At 28.4% G+C, this 22,722-nt stretch overlaps 1 protein-coding gene and 1 non-coding gene across 2 annotated transcripts; both read left to right on the top strand.

Moving 5' to 3' along the window:
• Positions 1 to 20,036: 20,036 nt before the first annotated feature.
• On the top strand, positions 20,037 to 20,110 carry TRNAT-AGU. Its single transcript has one exon. It is a non-coding gene; the product is annotated as a tRNA-Thr (tRNA).
• A 977-nt stretch (positions 20,111 to 21,087) lies between these two features.
• On the top strand, positions 21,088 to 22,254 carry LOC113343838. Its single transcript, XM_026587952.1, has one exon. It carries the CDS (start codon positions 21,088 to 21,090, stop codon positions 22,252 to 22,254), a length of 1,167 nt encoding a protein of 388 aa, XP_026443737.1.
• Positions 22,255 to 22,722: the final 468 nt, after the last annotated feature.

Genomic DNA, 22,722 nt, shown 5'->3' with positions numbered 1-22,722 from the left:
AGAAAGAAAAAGCAACCACAAAAAGAAAGAGTTCATAAAAATGTTGAATTTTATATACGTTAACTCAAAAAAGTCTACTCATTTCGTTATAAGTCGAAAATTTATTTCTGAGACTAAATTGTAAACTAGATAAACTCATCTTTAACAGAAAAAGTTTGAAAAATGTATTGTAATTACAATTAATATGTTCTTAGGCAATACGTCTAGTAAAAATTGCATTTCTATGTACGTTGATTCAAGAAAATATGAAGGAAGTTAACTTTCACAATAGAAGAAGGATGAAAGACCATGCAGAACTAATCCAAATCCTAACAAATTTCATCTATCTTGAATCAAATAGAAAGAAAAAGCCAACACGAAAAGAAAGAGTTCATAAAAATGTTGAATTTTATATACGTTAACTCAAAAAAGTCTACTCATTTCGTTATAAGTCGAAAATTGATTTCTGAGACTAAATTGTAAACTAGAAAAACTCATCTTTAACAGAAAAAGTTTTAAAAATGTATTGTAATTACAATTAAATGTTCTTAGGCAATACGTCTAGTAAAAATTGCATTTCTATGTACGTTGATTCAAGAAAATATGAAGGAAGTCAACTTTCACAATAGAAGAAGGATGAAAGACCATGCATAACTAATCCAAATCCTAACAAATTTCATCTATCTTGAATCAAATAGAAAGACAAAGCCAACACAAAAAGAAAGAGTTCATAAAAATGTTGAATTTTATATACGTTAACTCAAAAAAGTCTACACATTTCATTATAAGTCGAAAATTGACTTCTGAGACTAAATTGTAAACTAGATAAACTCATCTTTAACAGAAAAGTTTTAAAAATGTATTGTAATTACAATTAAATGTTCTTAGGCAATACGTCTAGTAAAAATTGCATTTCTATGTACGTTGATTCAAGAAAATATGAAGGAAGTCAACTTTCACAATAGAAGAAGGATGAAAGACCATGCATAACTAATCCAAATCCTAACAAATTTCATCTATCTTGAATCAAATAGAAAGAAAAAGCCAACACAAAAAGAAAGAGTTCATAAAAATGTTGAATTTTATATACGTTAACTAAAAAAAGTCTACACATTTCGTTAGAAGTCGAAAATTTATTTCTGAGACTAAATTGTAAACTAGATAAACTCATCTTTAACAGAAAAAGTTTGAAAAATGTATTGTAATTACAATTAAATGTTCTTAGGCAATACGTCTAGTAAAAATTGCATTTCTATGTACGTTGATTCAAGAAAATATGAAGGAAGTCAACTTTCACAATAGAAGAAGGATGAAAGACCATGCATAACTAATCCAAATCCTAACAAATTTCATCTATCTTGAATCAAATAGAAAGAAAAAGCCAACACAAAAAGAAAGAGTTCATAAAAATGTTGAATTTTATATACGTTAACTCAAAAAAGTCTACACATTTCGTTATAAGTCGAAAATTTATTTCTGAGACTAAATTGTAAACTAGATAAACTCATCTTTAACAGAAAAAGTTTGAAAAATGTATTGTAATTACAATTAATATGTTCTACGGCAATACGTCTAGTAAAAATTGTATTTCTATGCACGTTGATTCAAGAAAATATGAAGGAAGTCAAATTTCACAATAGAAGAAGGATGAAAGACCATGCAGAACTAATCCAAATCCTAACAAATTTCATCTATCTTGAATCAAATAGAAAGACAAAGCCAACACAAAAAGAAAGAGTTCATAAAAATGTTGAATTTAATATACGTTAACTCAAAAAAGTTTACACATTTCGTTATAAGTCAGAAATTTATTTCTAAGATTAAATTGTAAATTAGATAAAGTCATCTTTAACAAAAAAATGTTTGAAAATGTATTGTAATTACAATTAATATGTTCTTAGGCAATACGTCTAGTAAAAATTGCATTTATATGTACGTTGATTCAAGAATATATGAAGGAAGTCAACTGTCACAATAGAAGAAGGATGAAAGACCATGCAGAACTAATCCAAATCCTAACAAATTTCATCTATCTTGAATCAAATAGAAAGACAAAGCCAACACAAAAAGAAAGAGTTCATAAAAATGTTGAATTTTATATACGTTAACTCAAAAAAGTCTACACATTTCGTTATAAGTCGCAATTGATTTCTTAGACTAAATTGTAAACTAGATAAACTCATCTTTAACAGAAAAAGTTTGAAAAATGTATTGTAATTACAATTAAATGTTCTTAGGCAATACGTCTAGTAAAAATTGCATTTCTATGTACGTTGATTCAAGAAAATATGAAGGAAGTCAACTTTCACAATAGAAGAAGGATGAAAGACCATGCATAACTAATCCAAATCCTAACAAATTTCATCTATCTTGAATCAAATAGAAAGACAAAGCCAACACAAAAAGAAAGAGTTCATAAAAATGTTAAATTTTATATACGTTAACCCAAAAAGTCTACACATTTCATTATAAGTCGAAAATTGACTTCTGAGACTAAATTGTAAACTAGAGAAACTCATCTTTAACAGAAAAGTTTTAAAAATGTATTGTAATTACAATTAAATGTTCTTAGGCAATACGTCTAGTAAAAATTGCATTTCTATGTACGTTGATTCAAGAAAATATGAAGGAAGTCAACTTTCACAATAGAAGAAGGATGAAAGACCATGCATAACTAATCCAAATCCTAACAAATTTCATCTATCTTGAATCAAATAGAAAGACAAAGCCAACACAAAAAGAAAGAGTTCATAAAAATGTTGAATTTTATATACGTTAACTCAAAAAAGTCTACACATTTCATTATAAGTCGAAAATTGACTTCTGAGACTAAATTGTAAACTAGATAAACTCATCTTTAACAGAAAAAGTTTTAAAAATGTATTGTAATTACAATTAAATGTTCTTAGGCAATACGTCTAGTAAAAATTGCATTTCTATGTACGTTGATTCAAGAAAATATGAAGGAAGTCAACTTTCACAATAGAAGAAGGATGAAAGACCATGCATAACTAATCCAAATCCTAACAAATTTCATCTATCTTGAATCAAATAGAAAGAAAAAGCCAACACAAAAAGAAAGAGTTCATAAAAATGTTGAATTTTATATACGTTAACTAAAAAAAGTCTACACATTTCGTTAGAAGTCGAAAATTTATTTCTGAGACTAAATTGTAAACTAGATAAACTCATCTTTAACAGAAAAAGTTTGAAAAATGTATTGTAATTACAATTAAATGTTCTTAGGCAATACGTCTAGTAAAAATTGCATTTCTATGTACGTTGATTCAAGAAAATATGAAGGAAGTCAACTTTCACAATAGAAGAAGGATGAAAGACCATGCATAACTAATCCAAATCCTAACAAATTTCATCTATCTTGAATCAAATAGAAAGAAAAAGCCAACACAAAAAGAAAGAGTTCATAAAAATGTTAAATTTTATATACGTTAACTCAAAAAAGTCTACACATTTCATTATAAGTCGAAAATTGACTTCTGAGACTAAATTGTAAACTAGATAAACTCATCTTTAACAGAAAAGTTTTAAAAATGTATTGTAATTACAATTAAATGTTCTTAGGCAATACGTCTAGTAAAAATTGCATTTCTATGTACGTTGATTCAAGAAAATATGAAGGAAGTCAACTTTCACAATAGAAGAAGGATGAAAGACCATGCATAACTAATCCAAATCCTAACAAATTTCATCTATCTTGAATCAAATAGAAAGACAAAGCCAACACAAAAAGAAAGAGTTCATAAAAATGTTGAATTTTATATACGTTAACTCAAAAAAGTCTACACATTTCATTATAAGTCGAAAATTGACTTCTGAGACTAAATTGTAAACTAGATAAACTCATCTTTAACAGAAAAAGTTTTAAAAATGTATTGTAATTACAATTAAATGTTCTTAGGCAATACGTCTAGTAAAAATTGCATTTCTATGTACGTTGATTCAAGAAAATATGAAGGAAGTCAACTTTCACAATAGAAGAAGGATGAAAGACCATGCATAACTAATCCAAATCCTAACAAATTTCATCTATCTTGAATCAAATAGAAAGAAAAAGCCAACACAAAAAGAAAGAGTTCATAAAAATGTTGAATTTTATATACGTTAACTAAAAAAAGTCTACACATTTCGTTAGAAGTCGAAAATTTATTTCTGAGACTAAATTGTAAACTAGATAAACTCATCTTTAACAGAAAAAGTTTGAAAAATGTATTGTAATTACAATTAAATGTTCTTAGGCAATACGTCTAGTAAAAATTGCATTTCTATGTACGTTGATTCAAGAAAATATGAAGGAAGTCAACTTTCACAATAGAAGAAGGATGAAAGACCATGCATAACTAATCCAAATCCTAACAAATTTCATCTATCTTGAATCAAATAGAAAGAAAAAGCCAACACAAAAAGAAAGAGTTCATAAAAATGTTGAATTTTATATACGTTAACTCAAAAAAGTCTACACATTTCGTTATAAGTCGAAAATTTATTTCTGAGACTAAATTGTAAACTAGATAAACTCATCTTTAACAGAAAAAGTTTGAAAAATGTATTGTAATTACAATTAATATGTTCTACGGCAATACGTCTAGTAAAAATTGTATTTCTATGCACGTTGATTCAAGAAAATATGAAGGAAGTCAAATTTCACAATAGAAAAAGGATGAAAGACCATGCAGAACTAATCCAAATCCTAACAAATTTCATCTATCTTGAATCAAATAGAAAGACAAAGCCAACACAAAAAGAAAGAGTTCATAAAAATGTTGAATTTAATATACGTTAACTTAAAAAAGTTTACACATTTCGTTATAAGTCAGAAATTTATTTCTAAGATTAAATTGTAAACTTGATAAAGTCATCTTTAACAAAAAAATGTTTGAAAATGTATTGTAATTACAATTAATATGTTCTTAGGCAATACGTCTAGTAAAAATTGCATTTCTATGTACGTTGATTCAAGAATATATGAAGGAAGTCAACTGTCACAATAGAAGAAGGATGAAAGACCATGCAGAACTAATCCAAATCCTAACAAATTTCATCTATCTTGAATCAAATAGAAAGACAAAGCCAACACAAAAAGAAAGAGTTCATAAAAATGTTGAATTTTATATACGTTAACTCAAAAAAGTCTACACATTTCGTTATAAGTCGCAATTGATTTCTGAGACTAAATTGTAAACTAGATAAACTCATCTTTAACAGAAAAAGTTTGAAAAATGTATTGTAATTACAATTAAATGTTCTTAGGCAATACGTCTAGTAAAAATTGCATTTCTATGTAAGTTGATTCAAGAAAATATGAAGGAAGTCAACTTTCACAATAGAAGAAGGATGAAAGACCATGCATAACTAATCCAAATCCTAACAAATTTCATCTATCTTGAATCAAATAGAAAGACAAAGCCAACACAAAAAGAAAGAGTTCATAAAAATGTTGAATTTTATATACGTTAACTCAAAAAAGTCTACACATTTCATTATAAGTCGAAAATTGACTTCTGAGACTAAATTGTAAACTAGATAAACTCATCTTTAACAGAAAAAGTTTTAAAAATGTATTGTAATTACAATTAAATGTTCTTAGGCAATACGTCTAGTAAAAATTGCATTTCTATGTACGTTGATTCAAGAAAATATGAAGGAAGTCAACTTTCACAATAGAAGAAGGATGAAAGACCATGCATAACTAATCCAAATCCTAACAAATTTCATCTATCTTGAATCAAATAGAAAGAAAAAGCCAACACAAAAAGAAAGAGTTCATAAAAATGTTGAATTTTATATACGTTAACTAAAAAAAGTCTACACATTTCGTTATAAGTCGAAAATTTATTTCTGAGACTAAATTGTAAACTAGATAAACTCATCTTTAACAGAAAAAGTTTGAAAAATGTATTGTAATTATAATTAATATGTTCTTAGGCAATACGTCTAGTAAAAATTGCATTTCTATGTACGTTGATTCAAGAAAATATGAAGGAAGTTAACTTTCACAATAGAAGAAGGATGAAAGACCATGCAGAACTAATCCAAATCCTAACAAATTTCATCTATCTTGAATCAAATAGAAATACAAAGCCAACACGAAAAGAAAGAGTTCATAAAAATGTTGAATTTTATATACGTTAACTCAAAAAAGTCTACACATTTCGTTATAAGTCGAAAATTGATTTCTGAGACTAAATTGTAAACTAGATAAACTCATCTTTAACAGAAAAAGTTTGAAAAATGTATTGTAATTACAATTAATATGTTTTAAGGCAATAAGTCTAGTCAAAATTGCATTTCTATGTACTTTGATTCAAGAAAATATGAAGGAAGTCAAATTTCACAATAGAAGAAGGATGAAAGACCATGCAGAACTAATCCAAATCCTAACAAATTTCATCTATCTTGAATCAAATAGAAAGACAAAGCCAACACAAAAAGAAAGAGTTCATAAAAATGTTGAGTTTGATATATGTTAACTAAAAAAAGTCTACACATTTCGTTATAAGTTGGAAATTGATTTCTGAGACTAAATTGTAAACTAGATAAACTCATCTTTAACAGAAAAAGTTTGAGAAATGTATTGTAATTACAATTAATATGTTCTAAGGCAATACGTCTAGTAAAAATTGTATTTCTATGTACGTTGATTCAAGAAAATATGAAGGAAGTCAAATTTCACAATAGAAGAAGGATGAAAGACCATGCAGAACTAATCCAAATACTAACAAATTTCATCTATCTTGAATCAAATAGAAAGACAAAGCCAACACAAAAAGAAAGAGTTCATAAAAATGTTGAATTTTATATACGTTAACTCAAAAAAGTCTACACATTTCGTTATAAGTCGAAAATTGATTTCTGAGACTAAATTGTAAACTAGATAAACTCATCTTTAACAGATAAAAGTTTTAAAAATGTATTGTAATTACAATTAAATGTTCTTAGGCAATACGTCTAGTAAAAATTGCATTTCTATGTACGTTGATTCAAGAAAATATTAAGGAGGTCAACTTTCACAATAGAAGAAGGATGAAAGACCATGCAGAACTAATCCAAATCCTAACAAATTTCATCTATCTTGAATCAAATAGAAAGAAAAAGCAACCACAAAAAGAAAGAGTTCATAAAAATGTTGAATTTTATATACGTTAACTCAAAAAAGTCTACTCATTTCGTTATAAGTCGAAAATTTATTTCTGAGACTAAATTGTAAACTAGATAAACTCATCTTTAACAGAAAAAGTTTGAAAAATGTATTGTAATTACAATTAATATGTTCTTAGGCAATACGTCTAGTAAAAATTGCATTTCTATGTACGTTGATTCAAGAAAATATGAAGGAAGTTAACTTTCACAATAGAAGAAGGATGAAAGACCATGCAGAACTAATCCAAATCCTAACAAATTTCATCTATCTTGAATCAAATAGAAAGAAAAAGCCAACACGAAAAGAAAGAGTTCATAAAAATGTTGAATTTTATATACGTTAACTCAAAAAAGTCTACTCATTTCGTTATAAGTCGAAAATTGATTTCTGAGACTAAATTGTAAACTAGAAAAACTCATCTTTAACAGAAAAAGTTTTAAAAATGTATTGTAATTACAATTAAATGTTCTTAGGCAATACGTCTAGTAAAAATTGCATTTCTATGTACGTTGATTCAAGAAAATATGAAGGAAGTCAACTTTCACAATAGAAGAAGGATGAAAGACCATGCATAACTAATCCAAATCCTAACAAATTTCATCTATCTTGAATCAAATAGAAAGAAAAAGCCAACACAAAAAGAAAGAGTTCATAAAAATGTTGAATTTTATATACGTTAACTCAAAAAAGTCTACACATTTCATTATAAGTCGAAAATTGACTTCTGAGACTAAATTGTAAACTAGATAAACTCATCTTTAACAGAAAAAGTTTTAAAAATGTATTGTAATTACAATTAAATGTTCTTAGGCAATACGTCTAGTAAAAATTGCATTTCTATGTACGTTGATTCAAGAAAATATGAAGGAAGTCAACTTTCACAATAGAAGAAGGATGAAAGACCATGCATAACTAATCCAAATCCTAACAAATTTCATCTATCTTGAATCAAATAGAAAGAAAAAGCCAACACAAAAAGAAAGAGTTCATAAAAATGTTGAATTTTATATACGTTAACTAAAAAAAGTCTACACATTTCGTTAGAAGTCGAAAATTTATTTCTGAGACTAAATTGTAAACTAGATAAACTCATCTTTAACAGAAAAAGTTTGAAAAATGTATTGTAATTACAATTAAATGTTCTTAGGCAATACGTCTAGTAAAAATTGCATTTCTATGTACGTTGATTCAAGAAAATATGAAGGAAGTCAACTTTCACAATAGAAGAAGGATGAAAGACCATGCATAACTAATCCAAATCCTAACAAATTTCATCTATCTTGAATCAAATAGAAAGAAAAAGCCAACACAAAAAGAAAGAGTTCATAAAAATGTTAAATTTTATATACGTTAACTCAAAAAAGTCTACACATTTCATTATAAGTCGAAAATTGACTTCTGAGACTAAATTGTAAACTAGATAAACTCATCTTTAACAGAAAAGTTTTAAAAATGTATTGTAATTACAATTAAATGTTCTTAGGCAATACGTCTAGTAAAAATTGCATTTCTATGTACGTTGATTCAAGAAAATATGAAGGAAGTCAACTTTCACAATAGAAGAAGGATGAAAGACCATGCATAACTAATCCAAATCCTAACAAATTTCATCTATCTTAAATCAAATAGAAAGAAAAAGCCAACACAAAAAGAAAGAGTTCATAAAAATGTTGAATTTTATATACGTTAACTCAAAAAAGTCTACACATTTCGTTATAAGTCGAAAATTTATTTCTGAGACTAAATTGTAAACTAGATAAACTCATCTTTAACAGAAAAAATTTGAAAAATGTATTGTAATTACAATTAATATGTTCTACGGCAATACGTCTAGTAAAAATTGTATTTCTATGCACGTTGATTCAAGAAAATATGAAGGAAGTCAAATTTCACAATAGAAGAAGGATGAAAGACCATGCAGAACTAATCCAAATCCTAACAAATTTCATCTATCTTGAATCAAATAGAAAGACAAAGCCAACACAAAAAGAAAGAGTTCATAAAAATGTTGAATTTAATATACGTTAACTTAAAAAAGTTTACACATTTCATTATAAGTCAGAAATTTATTTCTAAGATTAAATTGTAAACTAGATAAAGTCATCTTTAACAAAAAAATGTTTGAAAATGTATTGTAATTACAATTAATATGTTCTTAGGCAATACGTCTAGTAAAAATTGCATTTCTATGTACGTTGATTCAAGAATATATGAAGGAAGTCAACTGTCACAATAGAAGAAGGATGAAAGACCATGCAGAACTAATCCAAATCCTAACAAATTTCATCTATCTTGAATCAAATAGAAAGACAAAGCCAACACAAAAAGAAAGAGTTCATAAAAATGTTGAATTTTATATACGTTAACTCAAAAAAGTCTACACATTTCGTTATAAGTCGCAATTGATTTCTGAGACTAAATTGTAAACTAGATAAACTCATCTTTAACAGAAAAAGTTTGAAAAATGTATTGTAATTACAATTAAATGTTCTTAGGCAATACGTCTAGTAAAAATTGCATTTCTATGTACGTTGATTCAAGAAAATATGAAGGAAGTCAACTTTCACAATAGAAGAAGGATGAAAGACCATGCAGAACTAATCCAAATCCTAAAAAATTTCATCTATCTTGAATCAAATAGAAAGAAAAAGCCAACACAAAAAGAAAGAGTTCATAAAAATGTTGAATTTTATATACGTTAACTAAAAAAACTCTACACATTTCGTTATAAGTCGAAAATTGATTTCTGAGACTAAATTGTAAACTAGATAAACTCATCTTTAACAGAAAAAGTTTGAAAAATGTATTGTAATTACAATTAATATGTTCTTAGGCAATACGTCTAGTAAAAATTGCATTTCTATGTACGTTGATTCAAAAAAATATAAAGGAAGTCAACTTTCACAATAGAAGAAGGATGAAAGACCATGCAGAACTAATCCAAATCCTAACAAATTTCATCTATCTTGAATCAAATAGAAAGACAAAGCCAACACAAAAATAAAGAGTTCATAAAAATGTTGAATTTTATATACTATAACTCAAAAAAGTCTACACATTTCGTTATAAGTCGCAATTGATTTCTGAGACTAAATTGTAAACTAGATAAACTCATCTTTAACAGAAAAAGTTTGAAAAATGTATTGTAATTACAATTAATATGTTCTAAGGCAATACGTCTAGTAAAAATTGCATTTCTATGTACGTTGATTCAAGAAAATATGAATGAAGTCAAATTTCACAATAGAAGAAGGATGAAAGACCATACAGAACTAATCCAAATCCTAACAAATTTCATCTATCTTGAATCAAATAGAAAGACAAAGCCAACACAAAAAGAAAGAGTCCATAAAAATGTTGAATTTTATATTTGTTAACTCAAAAAAGTCTACACACTTCGTTATACATCTGAAATTGATTTCTGAGACTAAATTGTAAACTAGATAAACTCATCTTTAACAGAAAAAGTTTGAAAAATGTATTGTAATTACAATTAATATGTTCTAAGGCAATACGTCTAGTAAAAATTGCATTTCTATTTACGTTGATTCAAGAAAATATGAAGGAAGTCAAATTTCACAATAGAAGAAGGATGAAAGACCATGCAGAACTAATCCAAATCCTAACAAATTTCATCTATCTTGAATCAAATAGAAAGACAAATCCAACACAAAAAGAAAGAGTTCATAAAAATGTTGAATTTTATATACGATAACTCAAAAAAGTTTACACATTTCGTTATAAGTCGGAAATTGATTTCTGAGACTAAATTGTAAACTAGATAGACTCATCTTTAACATAAAAAGTTTGAAAAATGTATTGTAATTACAATCAATATGTTCAAAGGCAATACATCTAGTAAAAATTGCAATTCTATTTACGTTGATTCAAGAAAATATGAAGGAAGTCAAATTTCACAAGAGAAGAAGGATGAAAGACCATGCAGAACTAATCCAAATCCTAAAAAATTTCATCTATCTAGATCAAATAGAAAGACAAAGCCAACACAAAAAGAAAGAGTTCATAAAAATGTTGAATTTTATATACGTTAACTCAAAAAAGTCTACACATTTCGTTATAAGTCGGAAATTGATTTCTGAGACTAAATTGTAAACTAGATAGACTCATCTTTAACAGAAAAAGTTTGAAAAATATTAATATGTTCTAAGGCAATACGTCTAGTAAAAATTGCAATTCCATTTACATTGATTCAAGAAAATATGAAGGAAGTCAAATTTCACAATAGAAGAAGGATGAAAGACCATGCAGAACTAATCCAAATCCTAACAAATTTCATCTATCTTGAATCAAATAGAAAGACAAAGCCAACACAAAAAGAAAGAGTTCATAAAAATGTTGAATTTAATATACGTTAACTCAAAAAAGTCTACACACTTCGTTATAAGTGAGAAATTGATTTCTTAGACTAAATTGTAAACTAGATAAACTCGTCCATAACAGAAAAAGTTTGAAAAATGTATTTTAATTAAAATTAATATGTTCTAAGGCAATACGGCTAGTAAAAATTGCATTTCTATGTACGTCGATTCAAGAAAATATGAAGGAAGTCAAATTTCACAATAGAAGGAAGATGAAAGACCATGTAGAACTAATCCAAATCCTAACAAATTTCATCTATCTTGAATCAAATAGAAAGACAAAGCCAACATAAAAAGAAAGAGTTCATAAAAATGTTGAATTTTATAAACGTTAACTCAAAAAAGTCTACACATTTCTTTATAAGTTGGAACTTGATTTCTGAGACTAAATTGTAAACTAGATGAACTCATCTTTAACAGAAAAAGTTTGAAAAATGTATTGTAATTACAATTAATATGTTCTAAGGCAATACATCTATTAAAAATTGTATTTCTATGTACGTTGTTTCAAGAAAATATGAAGGAAGTCAAATTTCACAATAGAAGGAAGATGAAAGACCATGTAGAACTAATCCAAATCCTAACAAATTTCATCTATCTTGAATCAAATATAAAGACAAAGCAAACACAAAAAGAAAGAGTTCATGAAAATGTTGAATTTAATATACGTTAACTCAAAAAAGTCTACACATTTTTTATAAGTTGGAAATTGATTTCTGAGACTAAATTGTAAACTAGATAAACTCATCTTTAACAGAAAAAGTTTAAGAAATGTATTGTAATTACAATTAATATGTTCTAATGCAATACGTCTAGTAAAAATTGCATTTCTATGTACATTGATTCAAGAAAATATGAAGCAAGTCAAATTTCACAATAGAAGAAGGATGAAAGAACATGCAGAACTAATCCAAAATCCTAACAAATTCCATCTATCTTGAATCAAATAGAAAGACAAAGCCAACACAAAAAGATAGAGTTCATAAAAATGTTGAATTTTATACACGTTAACTCAAAAAAGTCTACACATTTCGTTATAAGTCAGAAATTGATTTCTGAGACTAAGTTGTAAACTAGATAAACTCATCTTTAACAGAAAAAGTTTGAAAAATGTATTGTAATTACAATTAATATGTTCCAAGGAAATACGTCTAGTAAAAATTGCATTTCTATGTACGTTGTTTCAAGAAAATATGAAGGAAGTCAAATTTCACAATAGAAGAAATTTGAAGGACCATGCAGAACTAATCCAAATCCTAACAAATTTCATCTATCTTGAATCAAATAGAAAGAAAAAGCCAACACAAAAAGAAAGAGTTCATAAAAATGTTGAATTTTATATACGTTAACTCAAAAAAGTCTACACATTTCATTATAAGTCGAAAATTGACTTCTGAGACTAAATTGTAAACTAGATAAACTCATCTTTAACAGAAAAAGTTTTAAAAATGTATTGTAATTACAATTAAATGTTCTTAGGCAATACGTCTAGTAAAAATTGCATTTCTATGTACGTTGATTCAAGAAAATATGAAGGAAGTCAACTTTCACAATAGAAGAAGGATGAAAGACCATGCATAACTAATCCAAATCCTAACAAATTTCATCTATCTTGAATCAAATAGAAAGAAAAAGCCAACACAAAAAGAAAGAGTTCATAAAAATGTTGAATTTTATATACGTTAACTAAAAAAAGTCTACACATTTCGTTAGAAGTCGAAAATTTATTTCTGAGACTAAATTGTAAACTAGATAAACTCATCTTTAACAGAAAAAGTTTGAAAAATGTATTGTAATTACAATTAAATGTTCTTAGGCAATACGTCTAGTAAAAATTGCATTTCTATGTACGTTGATTCAAGAAAATATGAAGGAAGTCAACTTTCACAATAGAAGAAGGATGAAAGACCATGCATAACTAATCCAAATCCTAACAAATTTCATCTATCTTGAATCAAATAGAAAGAAAAAGCCAACACAAAAAGAAAGAGTTCATAAAAATGTTGAATTTTATATACGTTAACTCAAAAAAGTCTACACATTTCGTTATAAGTCGAAAATTTATTTCTGAGACTAAATTGTAAACTAGATAAACTCATCTTTAACAGAAAAAGTTTGAAAAATGTATTGTAATTACAATTAATATGTTCTACGGCAATACGTCTAGTAAAAATTGTATTTCTATGCACGTTGATTCAAGAAAATATGAAGGAAGTCAAATTTCACAATAGAAGAAGGATGAAAGACCATGCAGAACTAATCCAAATCCTAACAAATTTCATCTATCTTGAATCAAATAGAAAGACAAAGCCAACACAAAAAGAAAGAGTTCATAAAAATGTTGAATTTAATATATGTTAACTCAAAAAAGTTTACACATTTCGTTATAAGTCAGAAATTTATTTCTAAGATTAAATTGTAAACTAGATAAAGTCATCTTTAACCAAAAGAGTTTGAAAATGTAGTGTAATTACAATTAATATGTTCTTAGGCAATACGTCTAGTAAAAATTGCATTTCTATGTACGTTGATTCAAGAAAATATGAAGGAAGTCAACTTTCACAATAGAAGAAGGATGAAAGACCATGCAGAACTAATCCAAATCCTAACAAATTTCATCTATCTTGAATCAAATAGAAAGACAAAGCCAACACAAAAAGAAAGAGTTCATAAAAATGTTGAATTTTATATACGTTAACTCAAAAAAGTCTACACATTTCGTTATAAGTCGAAAATTGATTTCTGAGACTAAATTGTAAACTAGATAAACTCATCTTTAACAGATAAAAGTTTTAAAAATGTATTGTAATTACAATTAAATGTTCTTAGGCAATACGTCTAGTAAAAATTGCATTTCTATGTACGTTGATTCAAGAAAATATTAAGGAGGTCAACTTTCACAATAGAAGAAGGATGAAAGACCATGCAGAACTAATCCAAATCCTAACAAATTTCATCTATCTTGAATCAAATAGAAAGAAAAAGCAACCACAAAAAGAAAGAGTTCATAAAAATGTTGAATTTTATATACGTTAACTCAAAAAAGTCTACTCATTTCGTTATAAGTCGAAAATTTATTTCTGAGACTAAATTGTAAACTAGATAAACTCATCTTTAACAGAAAAAGTTTGAAAAATGTATTGTAATTACAATTAATATGTTCTTAGGCAATACGTCTAGTAAAAATTGCATTTCTATGTACGTTGATTCAAGAAAATATGAAGGAAGTTAACTTTCACAATAGAAGAAGGATGAAAGACCATGCAGAACTAATCCAAATCCTAACAAATTTCATCTATCTTGAATCAAATAGAAAGAAAAAGCCAACACGAAAAGAAAGAGTTCATAAAAATGTTGAATTTTATATACGTTAACTCAAAAAAGTCTACTCATTTCGTTATAAGTCGAAAATTGATTTCTGAGACTAAATTGTAAACTAGAAAAACTCATCTTTAACAGAAAAAGTTTTAAAAATGTATTGTAATTACAATTAAATGTTCTTAGGCAATACGTCTAGTAAAAATTGCATTTCTATGTACGTTGATTCAAGAAAATATGAAGGAAGTCAACTTTCACAATAGAAGAAGGATGAAAGACCATGCAGAACTAATCTAAATCCTAACAAATTTCATCTATCTTGAATCAAATAGAAAGAAAAAGCCAACACAAAAAGAAAGAGTTCATAAAAATGTTGAATTTTATATTCGTTAACTCAAAAAAGTCTACACATTTCGTTATAAGTCGAAAATTGATTTCTGAGACTAAATTGTAAACTAGATAAACTCATCTTTAACAGAAAAAGTTTGAAAAATGTATTGTAATTACAATTAATATGTTTTTAGGCAATACGTCTAGTAAAAATTGCATTTCTATGTACGTTGATTCCAGAAAATATGAACGAAGTCAAATTTCACAATAGAAGAAGGATGAAAGACCATGCAGAACTAATCCAAATCCTAACAAATTTCATCTATCTTGAATCAAATAGAAAGACAAAGCCAACACAAAAAGAAAGAGTTCATAAAAATGTTGAATTTAATATACGTTAACTCAAAAAAGTTTACACATTTCATTATAAGTCAGAAATTTATTTCTAAGATTAAATTGTAAACTAGATAAAGTCATCTTTAACAAAAAAATGTTTGAAAATGTATTGTAATTACAATTAATATGTTCTTAGGAAATACGTCTAGTAAAAATTGCATTTCTATGTACGTTGATTCAAGAAAATATGAAGGAAGTCAACTTTCACAATAGAAGAAGGATGAAAGACCATGCAGAACTAATCCAAATCCTAACAAATTTCATCTATCTTGAATCAAAAAGAAAGACAAAGCCAACACAAAAAGAAAGAGTTCATAAAAATGTTGAATTAAATATACGTTAACTCAAAAAAGTTTACACATTTCGTTATAAGTCAGAAATTTATTTCTAAGATTAAATTGTAAACTAGATAAAGTCATCTTTAACCAAAAAAGTTTGAAAATGTATTGTAATTACAATTAATATGTTCTTAGGCAATACGTCTAGTAAAAATTGCATTTCTATGTACGTTGATTCAAGAAAATATGAAGGAAGTCAACTTTCACAATAGAAGAAGGATGAAAGACCATGCAGAACTAATCCAAATCCTAACAAACTTCATCTATCTTGAATCAAATAGAAAGACAAAGCGAACACAAAAAGAAAGAGTTCATAAAAATGTTGATTTTGATATATGTTAACTAAAAAAAGTCTACACATTTCGTTATAAGTTGGAAATTGATTTCTGAGACTAAATTGTAAACTAGATAAAGTCATCTTTAACAGAAAAAGTTTGAGAAATGTATTGTAATTACAATTAATATGTTCTACGGCAATACGTCTAGTAAAAATTGTATTTCTATGTACGTTGATTCAAGAAAATATGAAGGAAGTCAAATTTCACAATAGAAGAAGGATGAAGGACCATGCAGAACTAATCCAAATCCTAGCAAATTTCATCTATCTTGAATCAAATAGAAAGACAAACCCAACACAAAAAGAAAGAGTTCATAAAAATGTTGAATTTAATATACGTTAACTCAAAAAAGTTTACACATTTCATTATAAGTCAGAAATTTATTTCTAAGATTAAATTGTAAACTAGATAAAGTCATCTTTAACAAAAAAATGTTTGAAAATGTATTGTAATTACAATTAATATGTTCTTAGGAAATACGTCTAGTAAAAATTGCATTTCTATGTACGTTGATTCAAGAAAATATGAAGGAAGTCAACTTTCACAATAGAAGAAGGATGAAAGACCATGCAGAACTAATCCAAATCCTAACAAATTTCATCTATCTTGAATCAAATAGAAAGAAAAAGCCAACACGAAAAGAAAGAGTTCATAAAAATGTTGAATTTTATATACGTTAACTCAAAAAAGTCTACTCATTTCGTTATAAGTCGAAAATTGATTTCTGAGACTAAATTGTAAACTAGAAAAACTCATCTTTAACAGAAAAAGTTTTAAAAATGTATTGTAATTACAATTAAATGTTCTTAGGCAATACGTCTAGTAAAAATTGCATTTCTATGTACGTTGATTCAAGAAAATATGAAGGAAGTCAACTTTCACAATAGAAGAAGGATGAAAGACCATGCATAACTAATCCAAATCCTAACAAATTTCATCTATCTTGAATCAAATAGAAAGAAAAAGCCAACACAAAAAGAAAGAGTTCATAAAAATGTTGAATTTTATATACGTTAACTCAAAAAAGTCTACACATTTCGTTATAAGTCGAAAATTTATTTCTGAGACTAAATTGTAAACTAGATAAACTCATCTTTAACAGAAAAAGTTTGAAAAATGTATTGTAATTACAATTAATATGTTCTACGGCAATACGTCTAGTAAAAATTGTATTTCTATGCACGTTGATTCAAGAAAATATGAAGGAAGTCAAATTTCACAATAGAAGAAGGATGAAAGACCATGCAGAACTAATCCAAATCCTAACAAATTTCATCTATCTTGAATCAAATAGAAAGACAAAGCCAACACAAAAAGAAAGAGTTCATAAAAATGTTGAATTTAATATATGTTAACTCAAAAAAGTTTACACATTTCGTTATAAGTCAGAAATTTATTTCTGAGATTAAATTGTAAACTAGATAAAGTCATCTTTCACAAAAAAAGTTTGAAAAATGTATTGTAATTACAATTAATATGTTCTAAGGCAATACGTCTAGTAAAAATTGCATTTCTATGTACGTTGATTCAAGAAAATATGAAGGAAGTCAAATTTCACAATAGAAGAAAGATGAAAGACCATGCAGAACTAATCCAAATCCTAACAAATTTCATCTATTTTGAACCAAATAGAAAGACAAAGCCAACATAAAAAGAAAGAGTCCATAAAAATGTTTAATTTTATAAACGTTAACTCAAAATAGTCTACACATTTCGTTATAAGTCGCAATTGATTTCTGAGACTAAATTGTAAACTAGATAAAGTCATCTTTAACAGAAAAAGTTTGAAAAATGTATTGTAATTACAATTAATATGTTATAAGGCATTACATCTAGTAAAAATTGCATTTCTATGTACGTTGGTTCAAAAAAATATGAAGGAAGTCAAATTTCACAATAGAAGAAGAATGAAAGACCATGCAGAACTAATCCAAATCCTAAAAAAATTCATCTATCTTGAATCAAATAGAAAGACAAAGCCAACACAAAAAGAAAGAGTTCATAAAAATGTTGAATTTTATATACGTTAACTCAAAAAAGTTGACACATTTCGTTATAAGTCGTAAATTGATTTCTAAGACTAAATTGTAAACTAGATAAACTCATCTTTAACCCAAAAAGTTTGTAAAATGTATTGTAGTTACAATTAATATGTTCTAAGGCAATACGTCTAGTAAAAATTGCATTTCTATGTACGTTGATTCAAGAAAATATGAAGGAAGTCAAATTTCACAATAGAAGAAGGATGAAAGACCATGCAGAACTAATCCAAATCCTAACAAATTTCATCTATCTTGAATCAAATAGAAAGACAAAGCCAACACAAAAAGAAAGAGTTCATAAAAATGTTGAATTTTATATACGTTAACTCAAAAAAGTTTACACATTTCGTTATAAGTCGGAAATTGATTTCTGAGACTAAATTGTAAACTAGATAGACTCATCTTTAACATAAAAAGTTTGAAAAATGTATTGTAATTACAATCAATATGTTCTAAGGCAATACAGCTAGTAAAAATTGCAATTCTATTAACGTTGATTCAAGAAAATATGAAGGAAGTCAAATTTCACAATAGAAGAAGGATGAAAGACCATGCAGAACTAATCCAAATCCTAACAAATTTCATCTATCTTGAATCAAATAGAAAGACAAAGCCAACACAAAAAGAAAGAGTTCATAAAAATGTTGAATTTTATATACGTTAACTCAAAAAAGTCTACACATTTCGTTATAAGTCGGAAATTGATTTCTGAGACTAAATTGTAAACTAGATAAACTCATCTTTAACAGAAAAAGTTTGAAAAATGTATTGTGATTACAATTAATAGGTTCTAAGGCAATATGTCTAGTAAAAATTGCATTTCTATGTACATTTGATTCAAGAAAATATGAAGGAAGTCAAATTTCACAATAGAAGAAGGATGAAAGACCATGTAGAACTAATCCAAATCCTAACAAATTTCATCTATCTTGAATCAAATAGAAAGACAAAGCCAACACAAAAAGAAAGAGTTCATAAAAATGTTGAATTTTATATACGTTAACTCAAAAAAGTCTACACATTTCGTTATAAGTCGGAAATTGATTTCTGAGACTAAATTGTAAACTAGATAAACTCATCTTTAACAGAAAAAGTTTTAAAAATGTATTTTAATTACAATTAAATGTTCTTAGGCAATACGTCTAGTAAAAATTACATTTCTATGTACGTTGATTCAAGAAAATATGAAGGAAGTCAACTTTCACAATAGAAGAAGGATGAAAGACCATGCATAACTAATCCAAATCCTAACAAATTTCATCTATCTTGAATCAAATAGAAAGAAAAAGCCAACACAAAAAGAAAGAGTTCATAAAAATGTTGAATTTTATATACGTTAACTCAAAAAAGTCTACACATTTCGTTATAAGTCGAAAATTTATTTCTGAGACTAAATTGTAAACTAGATAAACTCATCTTTAACAGAAAAAGTTTGAAAAATGTATTGTAATTACAATTAATATGTTCTACGGCAATACGTCTAGTAAAAATTGTATTTCTATGCACGTTGATTCAAGAAAATATGAAGGAAGTCAAATTTCACAATAGAAGAAGGATGAAAGACCATGCAGAACTAATCCAAATCCTAACAAATTTCATCTATCTTGAATCAAATAGAAAGACAAAGCCAACACAAAAAGAAAGAGTTCATAAAAATGTTGAATTTAATAACGCGAAGGTCGCAGGTTCGCGTCGTGCTAATAACGCGAAGGTCGCAGGTTCGAGACCTGCATGGAACAGAAGTCTCTTTTTAACAATCTTTCATAGCTCAGTTGGTTAGAGCACCCGTTTAGTAAGCGGGAGGTCTTGAGTTCAACTCTGAATGAAAGCAATTTTGATAAAAAGCTTTATACGTCAGGTTCGTTTCTTTTTTTAATATATATTTCTTTTATGGCCCTTTGGATCAACACACTTTGCATAGGAGAAGATGCACAGATGGTTAATCAAGGAATATGCAACCTACAGATCCAGAATTCAAATCCTACCTCCTACACATATTTTAACATCATTTTTTTTGCTTTCATTTTTAACTGGGGTGGTGGCGCAGTTGGCTAGCGCGTAGGTCTCATAGCTTTTTCATTGGTTTTTTACAAACAGAAATTCGCACAGATGGTTTGAGCTGGAGCGAGTAAGCGATAGGTCACGGGTTCGAATTTCGTAGAGACACATATTTTCTTCTATTGTGAAATTTGGTTAGGATAAAAAAACATGAGGAAAGAGAAAGTCTGGCGATTTCTCTAGGGTTTTGTTTTTTTCAAGTTTTCTTAACGTTTTTTCAATCTGATCATCATGGTTGAGGAAACACAAGTAACTTCTTCTAGGGTTATTTCCCAGCAACAATCTTTTGCGGATAAAGTAAAAGGAAAACAGACTTTGCAGCCTACGTGTGTGGATATTAATAGCTTGCCAAACCCTACTCTGATTGATGGAGAGCCTTCTCTTATTATTCCAGCTGATTTTTATCAAGAAGGATGTAAACCCTTTGAGCATAGTTTTATTGCACGTCTGAACTTCACGGGATTGATGTTTGTGGAAGTGAAATCCAGCTTGGTTAATCAATGGCAGATAAACCCTAGCTCAGCAAGGTTTAGGACTATGAGTAAAGGATTTTTCGTGGTTATGTTACATGATGCTGAAACAAAAGAGAGGATTCGACGCACTAAATGGTATGTAAATCAACATGAGCTCAAACTGATGGATTGGTACCCAGGTTTTGATCCTGAACGTCAAAAAACTTCCCATGCAAACGTATGGGTTCACTTTCCAGGTCTCCATGCAGAACTATGGACAGAGAAGAACTTGTTATCTATGGGGAAGGTATTAGGCACTCCCATTGTAGTTGATCAGAGAACTCTTAATCTAGAATATGGTAACTTTGCCTCAGTTTTGGTGGATGTGGATTTTGCGAAGCACATTCCTAGCAGAATCAAGATTACAGCTGGGGGACGTACTTTCTGGCAATACTTGGAGATTCCACGGGCTCCAAAATTCTGTATGAAGTGCTGCATTATTGGGCACAATGATGATGAGTGCAGGAGGCAAACAAAGGGTGATGATAACTCTTCAAAGGCTGATACTACAGCAAAGGGAGATTCTTCCAAAGGCTGGCAAACTTCTAGGAATAGGAGGCAGCGTAAAGGAAAGAATGCTGAGAACTTTCCTGGTGGTGATAATGCTTCAAAAGATGCGGAGCATGATGCTTCAAAAAATGCGGAACAAGATGGTGTTCTTGCTGTGTTACCAGGTGAAGTAGAGGAGAATGCTATTGGTGTGGAGGAAACCAATCAGCTTGAGAATGAGCTAGCTTCTTCTGAAGCTGTTTTTCATGCAGCGTCTGTAGCTTTAGAGAAAGCAAAACAGGCGTTAGCTGAGAAAGGAGTATTAGCTAGTAGGTTACCAGTGGGTGAAATTGGAACCTCAGCTAAGTCAGTAGGGAGTGGTGAATTGGCTAGAACTAATCACTCTATCACTGATAAGACTAATGCTAGCTCTTCTTCTGCTCCTTTTGAAACTTCAGGAAGGAAGGGATGTGATGTTGTGGTGGACAATATTGAGAATTTGTCTCGCTACAAAGCTATTAATGAGAATGATTGTGTGCTTTCTCCTAATAAATTCAATGTTTTGTCTGCTGAGTTGGGGTTGGATTCTGTGCAGCAATCCAATGAGCAAAGGGAGGAGAGTTCAGATGAAGAAATCACTCCAGAGAAGGCTTCGTCAGGTGTTAGGGGGTCTAAATGGTCTGACATACCCGTGGAGCAGCCAAAGAAATCAAGGAAACCTGTTAGGATTCGGATTTCTAATGATCAGAAAAGTACTTCTCAACAAAGTACAAATAAAGAGTCCAAGTCTGATTCGGAAACTGAGATCAATGATTTGGGAATTCGAGTTAGAAAGGGATTCTCCCCAATTATACTTAAACGGAATTCTGATAGGATTCCTGATGTTAGTAATAATTCAAAGAATATAGTTTCCTAATGCGTGTGCTCTATTGGAATATCAATGGGGTGGCAAAGGTGGAGGCTGGGCAGAAGTTACGTGAACTTGTTCATGATCTGAAGCCGGATATTCTTTGTGTTGCTGAGCCAAAGATTAAGTTCTCTGACAAGGTAATTTGTAAGTTAAATTTAACTGGTTTTATGAGGAAGGTTGTTCATAATTCTTCTATGCATAATATTGGGAATCTTTGGATCCTGTGGAGTGCTAATATTGAAGAGCCAGAGGTGGTTAATATGACTAGGCAAGCAATTACTGTTAGAACTGAGGGGGTTTTAATCTCTTTTGTTCATGCTAGTTATATTCAAGTTTTTCGAAGAAGATTATGGTCTCAACTTTCAGCTGTGGATACTACAACTCCTTGGCTGATAATGGGAGATTTCAACTGTGTTCTTCGTTAAGATGAAAAGAAGGGAGGCCGTGAGGTTCGTGTCTCTTGCATTAATGAGT

The sequence above is a fragment of the Papaver somniferum genome, unplaced genomic scaffold (genome assembly GCF_003573695.1).
Source record: "Papaver somniferum cultivar HN1 unplaced genomic scaffold, ASM357369v1 unplaced-scaffold_68, whole genome shotgun sequence".
Classification (NCBI taxonomy): Eukaryota; Viridiplantae; Streptophyta; class Magnoliopsida; order Ranunculales; family Papaveraceae; genus Papaver; species Papaver somniferum.
Note: the sequence above shows the minus strand (reverse complement) of the source record. Positions and strands in the feature narration are given on the sequence as shown.

What these genes read in the sequence shown, in the direction of transcription:
- LOC113343838 (XM_026587952.1), top strand. Translation starts at nt 21,088, where the DNA reads ATGGGGAAGGTATTAGGCACTCCCATTGTAGTTGATCAGAGAACTCTT.